Below are 20,159 nucleotides of genomic sequence, written 5' to 3' on the forward strand. Positions count from 1 at the left end.
CATGAAATAATAAGTAAACATAAAAGAGTTCAAAAGAGTTCCTGAGGTAGAGTCTGAGCTGATAGCTCAGCTGCTGTGATGCACTGAGGTGATGTCTATCAGATTAGCAGGAAAAATTATATTTAGCTAACAGAAGTGTGACAATGGTCTTTGGTAAAAGTCAAATGAATCAAGTTTGATTTAATCCAGTAATGAGCAATTACCAACGTACACAATATATATGAAGTGAGCCCTGAGATGTTTGTGAAAATGAGTGGTAATGTGGGAAATGTAACCCGATTTGCATCATAAACTCTTTTAAATACAAGGATATTTTGAATAGATAACTGTGGGCATCTGCCAGAAAACTGAAAATGGGCAATCTGTGAATCTTACAGTGGGTTATTGCTTGAGGTTGTATGGCATAATCAAGATAAAAATGGTTCAAAGAGCAAACAGTAAATCCTCTCTCATGGTCGTGACAGTTAGCAGTGCTGAATCCAAAAGAAAGCCTGAAGGTTTTGCTGTAAAGAAGAGATCATAGTCAGTGTCATAGACTTTGGACAAGAGACATTGTGAAAAGAAAAGAGGAATGGTCAAAACTCATTCTATTTTTGTGCTTCAGCCTCCACAAATACTGTTGAAAAAGACAAGCTGTTGACATACGTACCAGGAAGGGAGGAAATCACCAACAGCAGAATTGTAGATAAATGTGGCAATGGTCATTTTATATTGAAATAATTTTAATTACTTAATGTACAAAAATAAAAAGAGTGATTTTTTTTGTGCAAAAAAGATGTATAACGGTTTTGATCTTATCATTGGTGGCAACAGGTTTTGAGGGAGAATGGCTTAAGGGGAAAGACATTTGCTCCTGGATCACCTGGACAGTAATGACCTGGTGCCCTTTTGGTGTGTTCCAGGGAAACTGAGCAGAACACCAAAAAAGTGTTCGGCTTGGATACCTGGGTCAGGATCAGGGTGATAACTCGACATGCACAAATTAGCTATAGGTGTATAACTATCTGCAGAAGAGTATAAAGTCTTTGATTCTTTTACCTGAAAATATAAAAAGTGAGCACTCACACGTTTCAGTGTCCAAACGACTGGCTGAGGTTAGTTTTTAGATCCAAATCCAGGATTCTATTGTTTAATGAGATACTTCTGTTGCAAAATATGGACAGTTGATAATAAAGGAAGCAACACCAAAACATAACACAACAGAGATTCGAGGAAACCTAAGGGAACATAAACCTAAACAGATGGTAGAGAATTTAAAAAACAGTACATCATAAGCAGTCTCATGAGGACGACACTGTTTGGTTTACATTCACTCGCATTTATATGTCAAAATGATATTTTTAGACTTTTTGAGCAAAATGTGTTTTGGCTGCACCTTTAGCTAAAACAATACATTATTTAGTATAGTACAGACAGCGTAAGACAGCTCATAATGACAGCTGTTTTAAAATGCAGAAGAGAACAGAGAAGAAATTCCAGGAGGGAGATACATTTAATACAAGGGGAACCTTTGTCACTACAAATTTTCCGCTATGTATGTCTGACAGTGATCATTAAAGGACTCTTTGAAGTACTCTGGGTTTTCAGAGAGACTTTTAAAAGCCATTCGGCTGTCTATTAGATTATACATCATTGTAATCTGTATTGAACATCTGTGTTTACAGGGGTGAACCCAGTTTATTGCTTTAGCTTTATTGAAATTAATTCTCTGCCTTTTGAAATGTCAGATTTGATTGATTATAAGTAAAACTGTCTTTAAATAACGACATATTTTACAGCGATTCTTGTATTGCTGAATATTTTTAACATTTCACACGAATTATATATTATAAACCCATCCAGAAAAGTTGACACACATCCTATGACTAAGTAAAAGGGATTAGAAAACTTGGACTCTTTGCCTTGTTTGAGAAGTTAACATAATGCTCATATTTTGGTCACAAGCGTGTAAAGCGTGTTTTTGTCATACTTGCACCTGTTTCTTAAATAGACCTGTTGGCATCAGAGGGTGAGTCACTCCAAATTACCCTGATCCTCCAGTTTTTATTTGTTGACATTAATATTTCACACGGTGTAACTTGGGGAATTTGAGAGGAATGATATTAGATTAAATTTTCTTTTGATGTCGATTTCTAGTCAAAAATAAACTGTCTAGAGAGGCTTGTTTTGTGACTATATTTATCTAAAAGTTATTCATTGCAGTCTTAACTAAAACTGAGGAGCCGTCTTAGAGATGAGTCAAACCATTTTCAAAACAATCAAATGATTGCACACAGAGAAGAACTGTCTTCACTCTGTAATACAAAAAGGCAATCTGCTTATTGATTTGGAACTGTATTTTTTTAGGCATTTTCAGTTCTGCTTAGAAATATCTGACTTGTTTGTTTCTTAAATAGTTACGACACTAGCAAAAAAAGTGGAAAAAAGAAAATATCAGGATTTCAGCCAAAACATTTTAAACATAAATAAAAAAGGGTAATTGCAATGCAATTCATATTTTTGTTAGAGGTGATATTTAAGAGATCATCTATTATTACTACTTTGCTTTGATCTCCTAAAGTTTGAATGATGAATGATTTACAAGACTGAGATTTTCCACTATATTTGACTACCTTATACCATAACACTGTAACATCGAGTTGGTGTGTACTGTATCTCCTGGAGAACATAGATTTATTTTTCAAATTCCTATAATTCATAGAGATTTTCAACATTTGCAAATTCAGCATTTTCCACAGCAGAGACGTGAACTTAAAACAGTGTAACAGAGCAAAATGCCATTTCCCATTAAGTCTGTTATCGACTGAAAGTCTTCTCTCTAACTCTCATAGTCTGAATAAAACACAGACTTGTTTCAGCATATTGTAAAAATAATGTATTTTCAAATATTTTCCTATACGACATATCTGTGTTTCCTTTAAGTTTTTATTCACCACAAAAGAAAAAAAAATTGCCAGTTTTTATTCCCAGAGCTTCAGTTATGGAGGACCAACTCATTATATTTAAAAATAAATATAGAAATAAATAAATGCTCAATAAATAAATAAGCATGCAATTAATTGCCCCCAAAAATAAAATAAACAAATAAATGTAGTTAGAAATTATTATACAGTGAGACATAAATGTATATATCTGTATATATATATATATATATATTTATATATATAGATATATATATATATATATATATATATATATATATATATATATATATATATATATATATATATATATATATATATATATATATATATATATATATATATATATATATATATATATATATATATATACACTATATTGCCAAAAGTATTTGCTCACCTGCCTTGACTCACATATGAGCTTAAGTGACATCCCGTTCCTAATCCATAGGGTTCAATATGACGTCGGTCCACCCTTTGCAGCTAGAACAGCTTCAACTCTTCTGGGAAGGCTGTCCACAAGGTTTAGGAGTGTGTTTATGGGAATTTTTGACCATTCTTCCAGAAGCGCATTTGTGAGGTCGCACACTGATGTTGGACGAGAAGGCCTGGCTCTCAGTCTCCGCTCTAATTCATCCCAAAGGTGTTCTATCGGGTTGAGGTCAGGACTCTGTGCAGGCCAGTCAAGTTCATCCACACCAGACTCTGTCATCCATGTCTTTATGGACCTTGCTTTGTGCACTGGTGCACAGTCATGTTGGAAGAGGAAGGGGCCAGCTCCAAACTGTTCCCACAAAGTTGGGAGCATGGAATTGTCCAAAATGTCTTGGTATGCTGAAGCATTCAGAGTTCCTTTCACTGGAACTAAGGGGCCAAGCCCAGCTCCTGAAAAACAACCTCACACCATAATCCCCCCTCCACCAAACTTTACACTTGGCACAATGCAGTCAGACAAGTACCGTTCTCCTGGCAACCGCCAAACCCAGACCCGTCCATCAGATTGCCAGATGGAGAAGCGCGATTCGTCACTCCAGAGAACGCGTCTCCACTGCTCTAGAGTCCAGTGGCGGCGTGCTTTACACCACCGCATCCGACGCTTTGCATTGCACTTGGTGATGTATGGCTTGGATGCAGCTGCTCGACCATGGAAACCCATTCCATGAAGCTCTCTGCGCACTGTTCTTGAGCTAATCTGAAGGCCACATGAAGTTTGGAGGTCTGTAGTGATTGACTCTGCAGAAAGTTGGCGACCTCTTCGCACTATGCGCGTCAGCATCCGCTGACCCCGCTCCGTCAGTTTACGTGGCCTACCACTTCGTGGCTGAGTTGCTGTCGTTCCCAAACACTTCCATTTTCTTATAATACAGCTGACAGTTGACTGTGGAATATTTAGGAGCGAGGAAATTTCACGACTGGATTTGTTGCACAGGTGGCATCCTATCACAGTTCCACGCTGGAATTCACTGAGCTCCTGAGAGCGACCCATTCTTTCACAAATGTTTGTAAAAACAGTCTGCATGCCTAGGTGCTTGAATTTATACACCTGTGGCCATGGAAGTGATTGGAACACCTGATTCCAATAATTTGGATGGGTGAGCAAATACTTTTGGCAATATAGTGTATATATATATATATATATATATATATATATATATATATATATATATATATATATATAATGTATATACTCATAGGGCTGGGATCCGGGATCAATTAATCAAGCTTATATGTGAGGACAGAGGAACTTCTCAGAGGAGCTCCAGTTTTATAAAGGCAGGTTTATATATGATTTTATTTTGTATTTATTTTGATTCCTTACTAACTTACAGGTAACATACTTATATTTATTTTTATTTGAGATGGAAATAATAAAATCTCTATGAATTAACTGATCAGGTTAAAGGATTTAGTAAAATAGTTTTTGTTTTATAATCAGCTATTGTACGTTCCACTTTTTGACAATCATCAATACTTTCGACTGAGAGGAGTACTCATGGGATGACAAAATGCACAAAGGGGTACACAAGTCAAAAAAGGTTGGGAAACACTGCTTTAGGGGGTCAAAGGTTTCCTCAGTTATAACTATGGGTGAGATTAATATACTCTAGGCTACAGTATATAAATCTCAGTGCTTCCCACCACTAGTAAGGACTGAGGAAACCTCTTAGATGAGAGGTATAATGTATTTTAGAAAAATTCACATCCAGTTGCCTAAACTGTACTTGACTGAGAATATAATATTCACATATATTCATATATATTTAAGGCACAGTTAGGGTTCTTTCAGAGTTACTATCTTGCCATGTATGCAATTTATTTATTTATTTATTTTTTAATAACTCATTTAGAGCAACTTAACATGACCATATAAAGGAGATTTAGATTTTAGTCCTGTGATGTCTGTCTAAATTGAGTTTGTTCACAAGTTCACAAATGCAATGGAATTCGTAGTGTCTGGTTGCATCATGACAGATACTTAATTTTTTCATGTTACAATGTTATCAAATATTTTATATTTTTTTCATAATTACTGAGTTGAACTTGTTGAAATAACATTTATAAACATTATGGTTCCCCACAAGTAATCAAATCATTATTAGCTTGAATAATCAAGTTTCGAAAATTATGCATCTAAGGTGATCAAAGATTGTGCATACTGTAGAGTAAAATAAGATTGACTGACCTTAATCTTGGTTCATTGCTGAGATATTTGACACATAATTGTGTTTATTTCTTTATATATCTTGTGTGAAAGCTGGTGCACTCACGTGGAAAACATTTTCCGACATCTGGAAAAGGCACGCTGGTTATGTGATGATTAAATTGTGTACGCTACACTGTTAAATGTGTAAGAAGGATTATTTTCCTTGGCATCATGCCTTCCATTAGCATATAAACTACAGGTTAACAAACAACAGTGTGAGAAAAGTCCAATTGTCTGATGAAATATCTATTGATTAATAAATGGCTTTGCACATTATTGGATCTTATATGTGTAGTCATTTTTTTTTAACCATCTGTACTTTCTGATTAATAAAAAAATACTGGCAAGGATTATTTTTTATTATTCAAAAAGCACTGCTTAAATAGTAGACAAAAAATATTTAAACCAGTCTAATGGAAAAATATACTGTATGTATTTATTTTTCAGTGTAGGCTAATCGTTTTCTGTTTGTTTGTGCCACTTCATTGTGCATTTCAACGGGCAACACATACATTTCTATGGGATTGAATTATTTGAAATAATTCCAAAAAAGTTAAAGAACAATTCACTTGCATGAGTAGATCTGAATATAGCTAAATGTAATTCAATTTGTTTGCATTTTAATTTGGTTGTGAGTGTGGGTGTCTGTGTGTGTGTGGGTGTGTGTGTCTGTGTGTGTGTTCATAGTCTTCTTTAGGAACTTACCTTTAGGACATAAAATTAGAGAAAATAAAGTTTTGCTTGTAATTCTTTTTCCATGACTGTATAATGCAATGTTTATGAGTTGCAGATTATTAATGGCATGGTAATTTGATGCAAATTTCCAAACATTTTCTGGCAGCTGGTTTATCATTCTAGTTTTGAGGAATGCGGTGCAAGAGAAGTACAACAATGAGGCTTTTCTCTGTGTTATAAATCTTTTCCCAGCAGCTTCCAAAACAGTCTGCTTTGACTAACCGGCTCAGTTAAACTGGTGCAGCCTGTGATGGATGTTACAGTCAGTTTTATTTTTTTATTTTTTTGGTTTCTTTTTCCAAAGTGGCTTCCAGCTTTCCAAATGCTCACCAATGACGACTTCCCAGATGGTTCTGTGTAGCAGACCATCTGGTCCAGCAGGTTACATATTTACGGTGTCAGGCTGGTATATATTAGGGCAGGAGTACACACACTGAGGCACAGTGAAGATGAGAAAACTTGTAAATACATGACTCTAATTATATGCTCCAATAACGTCTTTCAATATATCAGCACCCACTCTGTATGTTTTATACATTGCTCCACATTTATCAACATCTTTATCCAAATTTCTTTTTTACGAATGATATTATCAAAGCAAAAAAGTTACTTAAAGTGTAAAGTACATCATACAGATAGACACGACAAATAGCTCTAACCAAAGCTCAAAGAGCTACTTGGTTTTCTGTAGGATGGTCGCTATGGCAGCAGTACAGATTTCCAACAGGTAAGAAGACCTATTTTAAGATGGAACCAAACAGTTGTCTATGTGAGGCCATATTTTATTTGAGCCCTTAGCTAAGTGCTGTTTCATATATTGAATTTAGAGTTAATTGCCCAGTGTCAGTAACCATCTGGACTTCTCTGGTTTCTCTGGTGCCACAACAGCAAATTTGTTTCACCTCTTCCAAAATAAGCTTTCTGTAACTCTCTCACTTTCTTGATGTTCAACCCCTCAAACCTTTTTACTCTGGTGGTGCTCCATCAAGCGTCTCTTGGTGGTCATTATTGAATTTAGACAGGAACCATGTGCATTATAATGTGTATGTGCTGCTGCTAATGTATGTTTGAGAGCGAAGGAGTATAAACCTCCTTAGCTAATCTCCCCACTGTGCTGGAGTCACAGAGCTGAGGAGTGAGAGGCAGAGAAACAAAAAAAAGAGAAAAGAATAATGATGCGAGAAAAAACACAGCAGTGGATCCCTGGTCCACCCACGCTGCTTAGCACAGCTCAGCAGTAGTGCACTTTTGTCATGTCTTAGTTCACAGCCGCATTCAAATGCATAAATCTTTCATCTTAGACAGCGCTTTGGCTAGAAAGTATGTAAAGAGCATTTTGTTCCTCTAAAAAAAAATCAGCTAATACAAAACAGATTTTTTTTCTGTCTTTTTTACATGTGCACACAGAGAAACACAACCTAATTATTTGCTCTAAACCTGGGGAGCACCTGGTGTCCAATCAACCGTGGTGCTCAGCTGGGTAACGGAGTGCATTTGTGCTCAATGAAGAATTCTGCTGAGGAAAGTAGTAAGAATGGCAACCTTGGCTCCGCTTTTCCTTACAGAAGTCAATACTTTGTCAACATCTTTATACAGCGTGTCAACAAGTCTTCTGTCTACATGCTTGAAGCTGAAATGACAGGATGTTGACTGCCACCCTGAGAGTTTTACCTTGGCTTTCATATCAACAGCTTTCAGAGCTGGTATCACCAGTTCAGTCGAGATTAATTTTCTGTGCTGACACATTGATACTTGTAAATTGGTGTTCCACCTTAAGTAAATGGGTCAGATGGTGCGGTAACTGTAATGCTGATGTAGAACATACAGAATAAGCTGTCATCTTACATAACAGCAGATACTATGTGATTGGTGGCTCTGAATAAACATGGAAATAGGCACTTAAAAGATGTCACCAATTCAAATTTGGGTGAAGGACCTGTCACCCAAATTGTGAGCGGTGGTAAGTTGTTGTGACATTTTGTTTGGCATCGGATTTTCTTTTAGAAATTGCCACAACTCCTTACTATCATTGCCTTTTGTGGCTTTAGGCTTTAGGCCTAAGAGGAGTGTTAAATATCCAGTGGTAAATGTCCTTGAGAAAAAAAAATATATTAAAAAGAAGGGGAAGGTGCATTAACCTTCTGTCCGAAAGCCAAACGCTCTGTTCCAGAAAAAAAAACAACGTGTTCCCAAAGTGTTTTGGACATATGCTTGTGGTCCATTCTCTACACTTTTTTTATAGACAGAGCTATTAAAAGTACCTAATTCCCATGCCAAGAGTCATTAGAATATACTCTGTCCTACTTAAAAGATGGTGTTTCCATTTTGAATGTGTATGTGGAGCATAGATGAACAGTTTTATTTATATTTTCACTGTGGTATGGAAAAGATAGAATGACATTATCAGCAAAACAGATCTTAATTATAAAATACAGTTTAACCATATTTCCATTGATGCCATTCAACACCAGTCTGCTGAAAGGTTGACCTTCTTGTAAACGACACATCTGAGATTGCATGACATCACATGCACACTCGGGCATGTGATTAAGGTTTAATACAGCATTTGAATAATCAGCACATGCCAAAGACAGACTCAACTGGGTAGGTTTGTGTTTCCAAATAATGAAATTAAACCTTTTTTTTTTTTTCAACATGGATTACATTTCAGGTATCCGTAGTCGTCTTTAAACTAATTAGAAAAATGTTCTGGACTTGGCTGAAGAAAAGGGCAGTGCACACCATGAGCAGATGGGGACCATATGATGCCTTGGCTGACCTGCTTACCCTCCCAATATCTCCTGTTGGTGACCAGAGACTAAAATCCAGACTGAAATGCAAAGCCGTAAAAAAGAGGAGGTTTAAATTAACTTTATACCGTGGTGTAGTGAGAAATGTAATACATTTTAAAATACATGTTAGAACCCAGTCATATCTGATATCTGTCCTCATACAAGAGGAAGTTTTTGAATCCTCATCTAAACTGATGTAGTTCTATGTAAACTGACAGCAAAGCTAGCAGCTAATATAAGGGCTTTTACCAATACCTTCAGTCGTGTACGGAAAACATCAAAAGTTGTCTATCATGCAATCCTTACATAAATGTGGGTAATTGTCTCAGTTGGTGAGATGGGGAAAAACGGTTTAAACTACACAAATTGAGATAGCTGGTCACAAATACAGCTGTAAGTATCTTACACAGTTTCTACACTTCAAGGACATTACTTGTAAAGACATGAAAAAAACAACAACCCTGAAACAAATTAAGTTTTAATTGCTGCAGTTCTTAAACAGCGAGTTCTGGTGATGTTTTCATCCATTATCATTATCCCCACAATGCATAACAGCAAATTAAACTTCATATTAAAATCATATAAAAATCATCTCGTTGCTCTGCATAAATTTATCATGACCAGCAACATGTTCTGCAGTCTTTCCCAGTCTAAAGACTGGCTAAAACAAATTATATTGTAGTTCATGTTTTATCAATTTTACAGGCAGAGGTTGATTATTAAATAAATTTCCATAACACTTTAAAATATCAATCTAAAGTAGATATTTTATAGACTTCATTTTGTTACTTCTATTCCATGCTAATTGTTAGTAATGCTAATTATTGGTAATTTAGATGTATTTAAATCCCTTATGTGTCACTGTGTTTGGGTGTTTTTCCATATATATAAATGTTTTTAGATGAAGCGTTTAATTTTTATGATTTTATACACTGTTTTTTTTATCCTCAATGGCCTGCCAAACTTAGGGAAGTTGATGTATTGCATGTGCAAACCTTATGGAAATGATTTAACTATATTATGAACAGGAAAACGTTTTTCAGAAGTCATTGTTCAGCAGAAACAAAAAGGAAAACGTATCTTTTTTTTATAGAACACTAGCCTGCAACTCCTCTCATCTGTTTTCATGAATGTTTCAAAAGCAGGTCCTGCAGTTATAGGAAACAGTATCTTTAGGTCACCTTGTAATCTAAATAAAAATGTCAACGAATCTTGTTTTTGTCCTGTGGAAAAAAGTACAGTATCCTTCTCACCTTTGAATCGGATTTTCTTTTTCATTTGATTTATATAGCTGTATTCTCCCTCTTGTCCTGCACAGGTAGCGCCAGCACATCTGTTGTATTTAACAAGAATGGCGATGCTCCAGGGCGCTATGACCTGTTCCAGTTCCAGTTGACCAACTCCTCTGGCCCAGAGTACAAGGTGGTGGGACAGTGGGCGGACACCCTTCAGCTCAGGGTATGCTGACTAACCATTGTATTTTACCAGGACACATACTTACAGTATATATTGCACATGCACCACATATAGTATTTTATATATTTTCCTAAAAGTAAAGCCCCCTGTGTGACAGTACGTGTATATTTTTTTGCATTTCACACTGTGTGTTCTTATATGCAGAAAATGTGTAAGTCACCAAGAGAGAATGACATAACCATTTGAGACAATAGACTTGAAATTTACCCAGCCAATTGATAAGTGTACAGTTTTTGGAGCTATGTTTTTTTGGTTGTTTTTGTTTTTTGCCATGTATGAATCCAGATAGATTAACAGAAATCTTTTCCAGTAGTTCATATGGTGTCTTGGAATTTGCCAAAGGCAAAGTCCTGCAGAAGCCAGCCTTAAAAGAAAATGTTTCTACACCTAATTCAATTTTAATGTTATCTACAGCTTTTAAGAAAAAAAAGGGAGAGGGAAAAGAAGCATGATGTGAAACTTGAACATTTCAAAATTAATGTGTGAAAGGGATAAAAGGATTTCAGCCGGTTACATATAGCCTGTTATATAAAAGTTCTGACGCGTTTCGGCCAGGAAAAGGAACGCTTGGCCGAGACCTTCTCAGAAGGGTCTTGATTGGAAGGATTGACACGGAAAGTAGGAGAACAGTGAGAGGAAAGTTTCATTATGTTTATACTGCCTCTGTCAAAAAACTGACAGCAAAGAGTGGAAGGAAAATGAAAGGGCTCATTTTCAGCTTAGGTGTCAGTCCATATATGTTCATTTATTTGGCAGGAGAGTTACTGAAGATATTGCTGCTGGAAATTGAAACCTAGTACGGTGCACAGATCTCCTCTGCTTCATGCCTCTGAAAATGGATTCTATAATTCTAATTAATATTCTGTTAGATGGAATTAAACTACAAGGCTAAGAAGGGATATTTGGAAACTTAAGCAATCATATTAAAAAATAAAACTGTATTTGTAATATTGTGTGCATCCTTGACCAAAAAGTGTTTTCAATCCCATGTAGTCTTAAATCAAGAATAAATGTAATATTTATAAAAAAAAAAAATATATATATATATATATATAAATATATATATATATATATATAAATATATATATATATATATATATATATATATATATATATATATATATATAAATTTTTAAGTTAAACCATGATAAGGGTATCACAACAACAACATTCAATTCAAGTGTACGTGGTTATCTCAAAAGAATACATCAATAGCCACTGTTTTTTGCCTTTATTGCTATACTTAAATATCTCTGATAATCAGATTAATAATAAAGACTCTAATAATAGATAAAAAGCAAGAGCAACATCTTTAATGATAGCTTTATTCATAAAGGGAAACAACCAATCCAAAATCATCCCATAACCTTATATCTGTTTGTGGTTGGTTGGACAATGTATTATCATGTAAATAAGCACATGTAGCTACATATCTAATTGAAACATGTCTCCAGCAATAGAAACAATCATTGAATTATGGGCTCAGAGGTCAGGGTATTCATGTTTTTCTGCTCACAGAAGCTCCAATTATTTGTAAAATTAATAACTAAAGCAAAACTCAAAAGAAAACTCCAGGGTTCAAGATGTCAAATAAAACCTTGTTTCCTGTCTCCTTGGCAACTGAGCTGCTGGTCTCATTACTGTTTCCACATTGTGTGCGTTCAGGAGGCTTTCCTACACACCGCCATTCATTGTCCACATAACAAATGGCACCTTCATAGCCTCTGATAAATGACAGCTGATAACCTATCTTGACAGCTCAGGAATAACACATTCGTCACACAGACACACATCACAAACACGCTGCAGATGTGAGTGCTACAGTACATAGGTGATGTCAGTAACCGTAATCATTGGGCACATATGGAGGAGGCATTCTGTCACCTAGCTGGAAATATGTTTCATTTTATAGTGACTGTCTTCGTTTTGTCTGTTAATTTCCCCAATAAATATTTTAGAGGTGAACAAGTCATAGATGAGAAATAATATCATGCTGTGTTTTTGCATTGCTTAAATCAAATTAAATTAAAAAGTGAGAGATAAGGAGACCTCTTGTATGTTACTTCCTTTGTAGCTAAAATCACTCTAAAAATTAGTCAGCTAACTGTAGTCGAACACTTGAAGCTGGATTATCTTACTCAAACCACATAATGGTTAGAGTTTTTGTCTCCTTTTGTTAAAATACAGATCCTACTTCTCCATTTGGAACACTTTCGAGCTGCTTCGTCAATTAATTTGTAGCAGATAACAAAACTAATTTGCTGTTTTAATCTGCAAGTAATGTCTTCCTATTATCCACCATGAGTCAATTTATAACTCCACACTAAACAAAGTATTTTTCATGCTGAGTTTGAAGTTAAAACCAAATTTGCAAAAAAAGTTCTTAAAGCTTTAGAAGTCAGTGTTAATAAGGTTTGCTCTCAGCTCATTTTGTATGGAAAAAACAGATTTCAATTTAAAATAATTTCATTATATACGTTATAGGTCTAGCTAGGGAAATCAAATAATTAATCTTTTAAAGGAAGATGTAAAATTAGTATATTCTACTTGCAGGTACCAAAAACACAATTTTATCTACAGTATCACCGGGACATTGAGCTGCAGATATTATGGAGTATGAACTTAAATACATGACAATTTGTTTTGTTTTTTTTGTTTTTTTTTTGTTGTTGGGTTTTTTAAAGAGAGGAGTAGGAATTCTTCAGCATAAATCATAATTTATTACTGAAAACACTGCCCTACTACTCGTTATGGACGGCATGCCAGTATTTGGTGCAGCAGATTACTAGTAAACAAAATACAAAAGATGATGTTGTTCTAATTTACATATCTTTAGGTCTTCATGAGGTTTGCATTTGAACTTATTATGTGCAAAGAAAAATAGAGAGAGTTTTTAGGGGCACCAAAGTTTCTATAACTTTGGACATACAGTAGCCTGTCATTTTTACAGTTTAAGTGTTGTTGTGTGGAAAAAAAGGTATTCAACTATACAGTCCAGTTAAACAGAGATCGATGGATTTCACTTGGTTGGCATTTTATTTTATTATGCAAAGTAAAAAGAGAACAAGACATCAGCCACCCTCACCGCATAATGTTCAGGCCTGTTCTGCCTAGACAGTGTTTCTCTCTCACTAATTAACCCTGCAGAAAGGCTCTGTAGGTCTCCACATATCTTTACCAAAATGAGGAAAGACAGTTTGGAAATAACACATAATGTTAGGAATTAATAATCCCTGAGAAACTGTCTGGCTTTTTGTGGGAATATTATCTTTTTATCCTAAACTCTCCCTAATAAGTTAAAAAACATCTCTCAATTAGACACTTTGTGGCATTGCAGCTCTGAGGCTTGAATGAATGAAACTTAGCACTAATAAATCCATATATGTATAAGCGAATTCATGGGAGATCGATTTTTTCCCACCACACTGTTTAAATGAATCATATATCTAAAACTTGGCTAAACTAAGCTACAGTTGTACTTTTTGATCTATTTGGTTTAATTCCAACTATCTATTGGCATTTTAGACTTTATACAAACATACTCCTAACAAAAAAAAAGGGCAGTGCACTTAAAACACTTAACACAGTTTCTAACACCAACCTGACACTTTTTTTATTCATTTATTAAATGCTGATGGGCAGCAAGGATTTTAGAGTCTTCTTAAATTCTGACATCCTAAGTGCAGAGAAGCTGAATCAATTATTTTCAGGCAGATTTGAAACTCTTAGAGTCAATCAAGCTTTTCCCTAAATTGCTGTTTTTATGCTACCTTTATTTAAATGTTGAAAAGTTGTTTATTTTTGTTGTTTAAAATGTTTTATCCCTTCATCCATCCATCCATCCATCCATCCACTACTGCTTGTTCATCAGGGTTACTGGGAGCTGGTGCTTATCTCCATTAGTCTATGGGCAAAAGGGGGAGTACACCCTAGACAGATTACTTTTTTAAGAGAATAGGTTAAAAAATGAGACAGAAATACACAAAATGCTTGCGCACACCTTCCTGACCAAAGCAGATGATTATAAATTCTACACCCTTAATCCCAATTTATATGTGGTTGTAAAAATCTTTCAAGAAGAAACAGATGGATTTTGTACAGATGGACATGACTTAATTTTGAACAAATTTGCCCTCTATTTTGTCAAATTTAGATTTACTATGTCCTGTTTATACTCTGAAATTAGATTATCCTTGATTCCAGTTTTAAAAACAACATTGGTACATTAAAAAGTCAGATATTCCCTCTGGGAGTCTCCAGTATGGCTGCATCACATATAGAACGTATTTTGGTTTTAACTATTTATTAGAACTGATGTTTGTATCTCATTAAAGCAATGGCACGGATAGCGCTGATATATATTAGTTGCAAACATTTAGCGTTTAATCATATAGTATAGAGAGAAAGTTGTTTTTAGTTTGGCAAAAGCCTGTATTATCTGTCCCGAAACCTGATTTTTAAATGGAGTAGAATCTCTATATAAAAGCACTGATATAGAATTATTGAAATGAGAGTAGAATAAGCATTTATTTTCTTCTAGTCCCATTAATACAGTACTACAGCCATACGTTTTTAATTATGACAGTCAGCCTACATGGCTTCCATATAAAATTATTTGGATAGTTTTACTTTATGTGTTCTATTTCATATCTTAAGTGTTTATAAAGATGGTTCTGCACATGTTGAAAAAAGTTTTTATTTATTTATTCATTGCTTTATTCAGAATGATCCTCAATTGAGGTGAGCACTGATAAAAAAAATAATGAATTGCAGCATGAGTACCACATCAGTACATAAAAAAGTCCCAATCACGCCATGTCAGCAGGATTTTTACACTGACCTTAACTCTTACCTAGAGCCAGAGAAAACTGATGAACAGATGAATTATTTCTCATTATAACTTTCACAAACAGTACTGCAAAACTTCCTTTAGTTAAATCATCTCATAGTGTTTAGATATACCATAGATGTCCTGTCCTGTTCATAAATTGAACTGATACCAGACATCAAGTACAACTAAAGGCAAACCAAGTACCACTGAGGGTACTTGTACCACAGTACTGAGAATTATGGCTGTTTCGCAGTATTCTAGGTATTTTTATCATATTCAAACAGAGTTTAAATGAATCTAGGGGTCACAAGAAGCATTCTGATGTCAAATGTAAACAGGTCTTCTCAGTGCAGGAGATCAAGCTATTTATTGTAGTATCATATGTCTAACTGTTGATGTTTGACTTTTTTCAGTCTCTTAATGTTCTGATATGCTGTGAAGCTAAGTTGGAGAAGCTTTCATCTTATTCTGCTTTTAAAGCCAAAGTTCAGAGCACTTTCAAAATAAATCAAAAGATATGCTCAGAGTGGTATGAATTTTTTAAAACCTAACAAAATATGTAAATCCACCTCTCTGTGATTTTTTTTCAGTTTGACTTACATGTTCAAACTATAGTATGAGCTTAAATCATAAAGCACCTCAAGACGTTTGTATTTAAGACTTTTTGACAGTGCCTAGGTGCTAGGGTGCACTGCACTTTTCTTGACAAGATTATAAATAGAAATGGGTCAGCATAGTCGAACGGCTGTATTTTACAAAACTGAATCCCATTCTTTCTCCTTGTCACGTATTTCATACCTCACCGGGTCTTGTATTAAAGCCTAATGTCTTTTGCATTTCACATTTATTTTTACTTCACTGGACAAAGGTATTCTCTGTTGCTATGGTGATTTCAATTACTTTCAAGTATTAGAAAAGGCAATCCCCTGAATAAATTGGCAGGAACGATCTTGTACTGTATTAATCCTTTCTCTCAGCTGTGGGAGGTAAATGTGATGCATTTGAGCTGCATATCGATGCTGTGTGTCCTGAAAGTTTTTTTTTGTAATTTCTTACATCTCTCACAGTCACTAACTCATCTTCCTGTGTCACATCTCTCCCAGCTGGAAGAGCTTCAGTGGCCAGATGGGGAGCAGGAGGTGCCCATCTCTGTGTGCAGTCTGCCTTGCAAAACTGGTGAGAGAAAGAAGAAAGTGAAGGGCATGCCATGCTGCTGGATCTGTGAGCTATGTGACGGCTACCAATACCAGTATGATGAGACTTCCTGTAGATTATGTGCGTACAACATGAGGCCCAATTCCAACAGAACGGCATGCCAGCACATCCCCATCATAAAGCTGGAGTGGCACTCTCCTTGGGCAGTAATCCCCGTCTTTCTTGCCATGCTCGGTATCATTGCCACCATCTTTGTAATGGCAACATTTGTGCGTTACAATGACACCCCTATAGTGCGGGCATCTGGCAGAGAACTGAGCTACGTGCTGCTAACTGGCATCTTTCTCTGTTACATCATCACCTTCCTCATGATCGCCAAGCCTGACATAGCCGTATGCGCCTTCAGGAGGATCTTTCTGGGCCTCGGCATGTGCATCAGCTACGCTGCCCTACTCACCAAGACGAACCGGATCTATCGGATCTTTGAGCAGGGCAAGCAGACGGTCACAGCCCCTCGCTTCATTAGCCCCACCTCACAGATTGCCATCACCTCCAGCCTCATCTCTGTCCAGCTTCTAGGGGTGCTTGTGTGGTTTGCCATTGACCCACCAAACACAATTGTTGACTACGACGAGCAAAAAACGATAAACCCCATGCTGGCTCGAGGAGTTCTGAAGTGCGACATCACAGACCTGCAAATTATCTGCTCATTGGGTTATAGCATCCTGCTGATGGTGACCTGCACCATCTATGCTATCAAGACAAGAGATGTACCAGAGGACTTCAATGAAGCCAAACCTATTGGATTCACTATGTACACTACTTGCATAGTATGGCTGGCCTTCATCCCAATTTTCTTTGGCACAGCCCAGTCAGCTGAGAAGGTGAGTCATTTCTTTTTGTTGTGCTCTCTCTTACACTGTCACCAACCTTCTCTTTGTATCTCCCTGAATTATTTTACATATTTTCTTTAGGTTTCTTTCAGCACTTATTTTTTCATCCTAGCAGGCAGAAAAGCAAGATAAAAACAGACACATTTATAGTGCCTTGCAAAAACATCGACACCCTTCAGACCTTTTCACGTTTTTTTCAAATAACTTCTGCAGAATTGAATGTATTTTATTGGGAACAGAAAAGGATTTTGAAATTAAAGGAAATAATAAAAATGTTTGTAAACTGTTTGCAAATTTAAATCTGAAAGGTTTGAAATGCATATATGTTTTCAAAAAGGCATTTTTGACAAATAAAAATTTGGATTTAATTTGATTTTCAATTGCTATGTTAACATTAATCTTTGATGGTAAAGTCCAAGTATTCTGTGGGGGGGACTTTGATTTTCAGCTTCAATTCTGACTTAATGACTTAGAACAAAAGTGTAAAATTAGGGGATTACTTTAAATTTATACCTTACTAGGAAATGAATGTTTTTGACTTGACCATATTTATTCATGCGCTTAAAGTAAATGTCTTCAGAGGTTGCCTAATTAATAAATAGGATTTCAACTTTATTACATTTTAATATTATTCCAGCTGTTTCTATGAGTCTCAGAGGTTGGACAGAGGAAAACAGGATTAAGGATTAAGCTATAAAACAATAGTCAAGCTATATGATTTAATAAAGCACTGTTCAATTCATCATGTGTATATTCCTACAGATTTTTTGCAAAATGGTGCTAGTGGCTGTTTCCAGCGCTTACTGGGCAACAGGTGGGGCACATCCTGGGCAGGTTACTAGTCAATCACTAACACACATTCATATCTAAGGCCTATTTAAAGATTCAAATAACCTAATTGTTATTTTTTAGACTGTAGACAGAAACTGGATTACCTTGAGAAAACCCACTTATCCACTCGGAAACCATACAAGTTCAATGTAGAGGTCACCCTGTATCAGAATTTGAATCCAGGAGCTTCTTTCTGCAAGGCAACTCTACTACCAGATGTTCCATCATGCAGACCTCACTGCTCAGTCCAAATAAAATGGACAGAATTTGGCATTGCTGAAAAATTTCACACATGGCTGTTAACCTAAGGTTACAAGTCAAGCAGAGAGAGCTTCCGAAAGTTAAAAGACAATCCACTGGACTTTGTTTCCAAGTTTGAAGATGTTTCACTTCCCATCCAGGAAGCTGTTTCAATTCAAAATGTCAGAAATAACATTGAGTTTGAGGCTTTTTGGAGTGGACCAAAAACAAAGCCTTTTTTTGGCTTAGAAAACATTTCTAGTATTTTAAATCTAAATATGATAAAAATGTGGTCTTGCAGTGGACCACAAGAATAATTTCATGGTAATTGCCGTACTTGTTTTCTCTACATATCAGAGTTTTGTGTTATATTTTTATTATTATTATTATTTTATTTTATTTTATTCTATTAAAAAAAACATACATTATTTTCTTACAAACCCACAATAATTTCTTTGTGGTGTTGTTACTCAGTTTTTATGTGGAAAAATTTGACAATTCTAAGTTGGCAAGAGTACCTTTATGAGAGGAGGTGGGTAGAGTACCCAGAAGTTTTAATCAAGTAATAGTAGCACTATTTCAACATATTTTATCTCAAGTAAAATTAAAAACTTGCCTTTTAAGTAGTTACTTATGTAAGAGTAAAAAAGTATTTGGTAAAAACACTACTCAAGTACTGAGTAACTGACCCATGATCATAACATCCAATTTTATATTTTACAACATTATGTAAAATTGAACAAAATATTAAGCAAGAAAAGATAAAAACAAACATATAATATACAGTAATTACACAATAAAATCTAGATGGAATAAGCACTGTTCAATACACATTTGCTAAATTATAAAACTGAAAAAAATCAATAGTTACAGTATGTTAGAATAGGTTGTACTACAGTATACTGTATTTTCAGCCAACCTCTAAATCACATGGCAGACTCAGCAGATGGAAATAGCTTTTAACCAATAAGCTTTAAGTTGGAAAGTGAGTCTCTTTGTTTTAAACAAACTTGTTTTCATTAAAGGTATTGTGGAGGATTTTCATTAATTTTTTTACAAGACCCGTCCTCTCTACTTTAAAAAAAATTGCGTGTGACAGAGAATGCACGAGTCCATTTCTCCTCATGTATTATCTGTTTAAAAGTTGCTGTTCTCATAGCTCATACATGCTTACTGTGTCCAAACATCTACTCTAACCCCAAAAACTGTAAATCACTATGTAGGGACCCGGACTATATAATGGACTTTATCACGAACTCAGTTAACTGACCATTCAGACAGATGTTCAGTGCTTTTTGCTCCATTCTTCCTGTAACATTACTGCACGGTGCCTGTGCCATCTTTGTTATTAGTCACCGCTGTTGCTACCCGACAGCGGGCCACTGTGACAACAAATCCCATAATGCTTTGCGAGGAGAGCTCACTGCACAAAGCATTCCAGGATATATCTGCCTCTTCTGAGGCCTTTATTTTATTCTCATACACTTCGTAGACACTTTTTATCTTAGACCCTCAGTCATTTTCAAAGAACCGCAGTGAGGAAGGTGGGCTTCAATGAGAGTCTGAAACTGTAGCTCACCA

The 20,159-nt window shown here is 35.6% G+C and overlaps 1 protein-coding gene across 1 annotated transcript in view; it reads left to right on the forward strand.

The window, feature by feature from the left end:
• Positions 1-20,159, forward strand: part of LOC119774137 (metabotropic glutamate receptor 7-like) — a 119,188-nt gene that overhangs the window by 80,558 nt on the left and 18,471 nt on the right. Inside the window, exons 7-8 of the mRNA XM_038271510.1 lie at positions 10,471-10,610; positions 16,563-17,498. Of these exons, the coding sequence (XP_038127438.1) occupies positions 10,471-10,610; positions 16,563-17,498 (1,076 nt within the window). The remainder of the gene's footprint in view (positions 1-10,470; positions 10,611-16,562; positions 17,499-20,159) is intronic.

Source organism: Cyprinodon tularosa, unplaced genomic scaffold, assembly GCF_016077235.1.
Source record: "Cyprinodon tularosa strain WSP-4 unplaced genomic scaffold, ASM1607723v1 ctg8, whole genome shotgun sequence".
NCBI lineage: Eukaryota > Metazoa > Chordata > Actinopteri > Cyprinodontiformes > Cyprinodontidae > Cyprinodon > Cyprinodon tularosa.